The 6000-nt window shown below is 32.7% G+C and overlaps 1 protein-coding gene across 1 annotated transcript in view; it reads left to right on the top strand.

Annotated features, from left to right (window-relative positions):
- The first annotated feature begins 354 nt into the window (after positions 1-354).
- The window catches only part of LOC131841657 (homeobox protein orthopedia-like), a 41872-nt gene continuing 36226 nt past the window's right edge, over positions 355-6000 (top strand). Inside the window, exons 1-2 of the mRNA XM_059189981.1 lie at positions 355-866; positions 4746-4871. Of these exons, the coding sequence (XP_059045964.1) occupies positions 833-866; positions 4746-4871 (160 nt within the window). The 5' untranslated portion in view covers positions 355-832. The remainder of the gene's footprint in view (positions 867-4745; positions 4872-6000) is intronic.

Here is a 6000-nt window from a genome sequence, read left to right as displayed (position 1 = left end):
GCAACGGTAAACAAGGACAAAAATAGTATAGCTGCGAATGGAATACGTGAGTCAGAAAAGGACAGATACAAGTAAGTCGGTGTATGAATACTGTATGAACGCGAAAGGTCCGTATCAATAATACGTGCACGAATGAAATAATAGATTATTCGTTTGTTCAAATCGAACGTAAACAAAATGTAAGCATCCATTACTGATGCATCGTCTGACGCATTCAAGGGGTTTACGGGGTTTTAGAGGTGTTAGAAAGAGATAGATATAGTTCGTCGTGTCGAGGCTTCATCTAGTCTGTGCCAACAATGCGAGGACTATCTGTTTTTGTAGCAGTCGACCGTCGGTTTTCACATTAAACGATCATTTTAAGGGCGAACCAATCAAACTGCAAATTTATACAAATTGATACTAAACGGGTTATATTAATTTTATAACAAAAATTAAGTGTGTAAATAAGTTTGAACGGAGTCGTAATTAAAACTAATTGGGTGTAATATAGCGATAATTATTTTGTATTAAGGCGGGTTTTCGCTGGAATTTTGTCCTTTTTGACGTTACGTTCGGGTTTCGGCGGTTTTTTTAAACTCATCCAACGGAAAGTGGACTTGTGTTCGAAATTTGAAAATTTTACAATGACCGCTGCTCGTTCTCGTGCGGTATTTTTCGCAATTCGACAATAAAGGATTTATTTTTTTTATAAGTGTACCGGCAAAAGTGGTTGTCTATAAGTTCTAAAGGTAGAGTTGAGTGTTCATAATTAATTATTGCAAATGGTTTGCGGTGGAGTGTTAAGGACGATGTCGATATAGGGGGCGGCCAGGGTTGGCCTTTTGAGGCCATGCTCAATAACCTCACCGCGACAGCTTTAGGAGGTAAGATTCATTATTTTCTATATTAATTATGTTAACAATAATTAATTAATAATAGTAATTAATTTAATTAATTAACTTCACATATAAATATTAACAATTATTAAATAACTAAAAAATAGGCAGCGAAAAATGTTAGAGTACTGAAACGACATGATGGTGTTGTGAATAATGTTATCGAAAGAAAAATAGGAAGGAAAGAGGGGAAAGGGGAAGTCTAAAACAGCTATATCAAGCAGATCAAAGAAAAAGTAACATGTCATATCAATAACTAAAGGGATTGATGAAAAATAGTGGAAAATGGGAAGTGCTCGATCAAGAGCGCGGCTCCTAAATTATGAATAAATTTAATGAATGAATTTATTTTTTAATTATATATATACATCATTATATATGTATAAGTATCCGTATATCCTACCCTGAGTTCTTATTTGAAAACAAAAAGTTAAAAAATAAGTAAGAATAAGTCTTTGGGTTACTTACTATTGGATACATGTTATGCAGGTGATAGGTAGGTACTGTTACTTATAGATGGATGAATAAGGTACCTATAAAATATATATACAAACTTAAAGTACTAGGATGATTCCATTAAAAATATGAGTCAATTAGTCATATCTAAGTTAGTTTTCACTTTCGTTACAAATAATTTCATTCAATCAACCTGTTACATTAATACTATTTTCATAGAGAAAACTTAAAAATGCAAGAAGTTTATAATTTATATAATTAATATATTTAATTTAATAATGAATATATAATTAAATAATTAATTAGATCGTGTAATCGTGCTACTGAAGTAAGATGAAGAATACCTACATGGTAGAGCAAAGTTAAACAATAATCAAATCGAATAAATGTAAATAAATGTATAATTAGATAAATAATAATACCTTATTATTTGTCTAATTATACATTTATTTAATTTATGTTAGGTTACTTAAACTTTAAGTAGTTTAAAATTAAAAGAAAATACTAGGTGCACAAATACAATAGTATACAAAGATCATCCTAACGTTTGATTTGTAGAGAATGCCTCTAGCAATAAGTCAACTTTCTGTAATATATTTTATATAGTCAACGAAGATATTTAAAAAAATAAATACCTATTTATAACTCGGCCACGATGGTCTATCGGTTTTGCACAGATTTACTTCCGATGTATGTTTCCATTCCTCGTATGATGCAAATATGTTGTATGACCGTTTGTATTAGTCTGGGTATCTTCTATATAAAATATAAGCATTTATAAAAAAATACCTAGTACCCATAAAATAAGGTTTGCTTAGGTACTAGGTGGCGCTGTGCGAATTAACCAGGGTTATTATTATTATACATTTTTAAATTAAAAGTTGTGCCAGTTAGAGATACCTGATAGATTTGAATTGGTATTCTCTAGATTTGATTACCGCTAGGGCGCCTATCTGTCCCATCAAAAATTTTTGTATTAAGTAAATAAAATAGATTGTTTTATAGCTGGCTATATGCATCTAGGGATAACTAGACAATAATTGCCGACAGATAGAAAATTCTATTTCTGTCTTAATAATATAGGTATGATAATAATAATATTTCAGGACAATTCACATAGCTCCGTCTAGTCCTAAGTCAAGCAGAGCTTGTATTACGGGTAGGTACTAGACAACTTATATCACTTACATTTTCTTTTGTAAATACTTAAATAATATATATTGAAAACCTACAAATCCATAAAAACATACTAATAAATAAAATGGTTTAAAAGAATTTTGGTTGAAAATAAGGATGTGTACTTACGGTATAGAGGCATCTTAGTCCTTCAAAATGGTAAAGTTGGTATCACAAACGTGATAACATGATGTCCATCATGCTGTTCATGTATGCGCGATGGTTGCCATTTAACATCAGGTCGGCAGTCAGTTTGTTTGCCAGTGGAATGGCATAAAAAAGCTATATATATTTTAAAAGAACAAATCCCCTATAATAATAAAAAGTGACATTAACTATAAAGTGTATCGCCGTTTGCCCCAAATTCTATTTCTGTCTTAATATCTATATTAGGTATGATAATAATAATATTTCAGGAGAATTCACATAGCGCCGTCTAGTCCTAAGTCAAGCAGAGCTTGTATTACGGGTAGGTACTAGACAACTTATATCACTTACATTTTCTTTTGTAAATACTTAAATAATATATATTAAAAACCTACAAATCCATAAAAACAATTATACTACTAAATAAAATAGTTTTGGTTGAAAATAAGGATGTGTACTTACGGTATAGAGGACATCTTAGTCCTTCAAAATGGTAAAGTTGGTATCACAAACGTGATAACATGATGTCCATCATGCTGTTCATGTATACGCGATGGTTACCATTTAACATCAGGTCGGCAGTCAGTTTGTTTGCCAGTGGAATGGCATGAAAAAAGCTATATATATTTTAAAAGAACAAATCCCCTATAATAATAAAAAGTGACATTAACTATAAAGTGTATCGCCGTTTGCCCCATGTTACTCCGTGTTATAGTCACAGAATGGGGTGCAGTTCTGTTTTACGGGATTCGATTCCATTAAAGCCCGTTTATGAGCCATCCTTAATGCCACTAAGCCGGTGGTGAATTTTATAAGATTTAAGTTGAGGTATTTTGGTGTCAGTATAGGCAACTATGTAGATATATGTATTTGATTATATTTATTTAATTTGTCTTGACCACTGACGTAAAATGAATCAGTAGTTAATGACTTGTCAGTTGTATCGTAGCTTTTAATTACCGATTATGATGCCATTTTTTTTGCTATCAAGCTGTTGTTTTGAACAGGTCATCAGTTCTTTTTGTTATTAATGTTATTTTTAAACACCACCCGGTATTAGCGGTATTATTGTTTACACATAATATTATGAAATAGAAATAGAAATAATCTTTATTCAAATAAACTTAATATAAGCACCTTTGAACAATTAAGGTTTTTGATTCTACCGCTTATTCGGAATGCAGATTCATCACAAGAAGAATAAGCAAGAAACTTGTGTGTTGCTCTTTTAAATAAATATTGATTTACTTATATTTAATTAACAACAAGAATTAGGCATGCGACAATCAACATAGAAACCGCTACGCACTTAATCTCTGTTCAATCAGATAACATTGTCAGCGCTATGAATTTTAAGTTAGATATTTTCAACAAAAACATTATTATCATTTATAAATTCTTCAATTTTATAATAAGCTTTTTTACCAAGAAAATATTTTATGACACATTAGAATTTTTTTTCTGGCAAATTGCGTAGGTACAGACTCTGGGAGTTTGTTGTAAAACCTTACGCAATTTCCATAAAACGAATTACTAACTTTCGTCAAACAGCACTTAGGTAAAACTAGTTTGTTGACATTACGTAAGCTTTTATTAGTGTAATCATCTACTTTTTAAAGTGTAATATTTCTTATGTGTAATATTTATGATAAAGCAAGAAAACATAAAAAAATCTTGCCTCCTCTTGATCACATAGCATCTAGATCGCTAGCTGTACCCATATGGTCTTTTCTTCCAGGTAACTTAGTCACCCACCATATTGTTGATACATATCTGAAACAATGGAAATGTTGTGTCTTGCAAATGATTTATCTTACAACCCATTTGATCAATCCCCCATCCATCTCAAAAGGAGATCGAAATTACGACGGGCTGAGTTTTGAACCCCTAGCAGTGTCCTCAGACTAAAACCGTATCCATCAGGCAGGAACTGGTCTTTAACTGCTCCATAAGTCTTTCCGCGGGTTTGGAATGCCATTTGCATTCTTCCATCGTTCGGTGAAGCTGTAAACACTAGCTGCGACCAACAACATAGAATAGTCTGAAATTTGGTTATTATATAGCTGATGCAATAATCTTCTGTTCCAGGTCACAAAGATTCGTGCTCCGAGGAGAGTAAACAGCACGAGATCAAACCGAACATAGAGAGACCGCACCATGCGCTGGGAGCGCGATTACACATCGCACACAACATACGAGCCGATCATTTACAAGGTATATACTGTTTTACTATCACACTGTTATATGTTTTCAGTTCTCTTGGAATTCTATAAGAAAAAAAGGAGTCCACGATTCGAATTCAAAGGTCGCATTGTGAACTCTTTTTTCCTATATTATAGTCCGTGCTCTTATTAGTTAGTTTCTATCGTGGACTCTTACAGAATCTATGTGTAAGAAAATTAAAGAATTTGAGATGTGGGTGTACAGGAAAATGTATGTGTGTGAGCCTATCCACCTTCTGTCCTATTCCTACTGGGATCGAATTTACGAGGGTCTAAGCCGAACTTTGGGGGGCGATGTGTGCAGCGCAGGACCGATCGCCGTAAAGATCTTTGGGGGAGGTCTATGTCCAGCAGTGGACGTTCCGGGCTGAGATCACGAAGCCGAGCTTTGAACTAAACTTTGCCCTCAAATTAAGTTGAATCAATCAGGCAGGACTTGATCTTCAGCTGCTTTGCAATTGCTCTCATATTCACCGTGTCAAACAGTATAGGTAGGCTACGTTCAACAGCATTGAAATAGTAAAAAAAATCTTTCCTAAGAATCTTCTCCAGACAATAACAATCACAAGAAAAAATCAATTATCCAAAATTGGTCGGAAATAGGGATTCATTTTTATATATCGTATATACCTGTACATACATTTCATTACTTTATGACACTATGAAATAATGTCCTAGGCCTATAAAAAGTCCTATGTCGACAATCGTATTAATGAATTAATAATAAACAGTACAGACAAAACAGTTAATAATATTATGTCATCATTTATATATATATGCAATTTTTTAATACCTATGCTAGATATAGCATCTAAAGTTCGAACATTTATTAGAAGACATTTGAACACGTATTTTACATTAATATTCTTATTTATAATGCTTTATTGCACCAACCTCAGATTTAGATACAATGAAAAATAAAACATAAGATTGAAGAAAGAAGCTAGTACAAAAGGCAATCTCTTCCAGATAACCTTAGTAAAGTGTGGTATTCATCGTAAGTATAGTTCGTCTCTTATGAGTATCAATATCGGAAGTCGTCTATTTCTGGAGTCGACTCACAATAAACTACTAATATAAGACCTCTTATAAGAAATTGGGCTACATCTAAACCTTTATTG

This window comes from Achroia grisella, unplaced genomic scaffold, assembly GCF_030625045.1.
Source record: "Achroia grisella isolate CSIRO2021 unplaced genomic scaffold, CSIRO_AGI_Agris_v1 utg1867, whole genome shotgun sequence".
Lineage (NCBI taxonomy): Eukaryota > Metazoa > Arthropoda > Insecta > Lepidoptera > Pyralidae > Achroia > Achroia grisella.
This window is presented reverse-complemented; position numbering and strand designations above follow the sequence as displayed.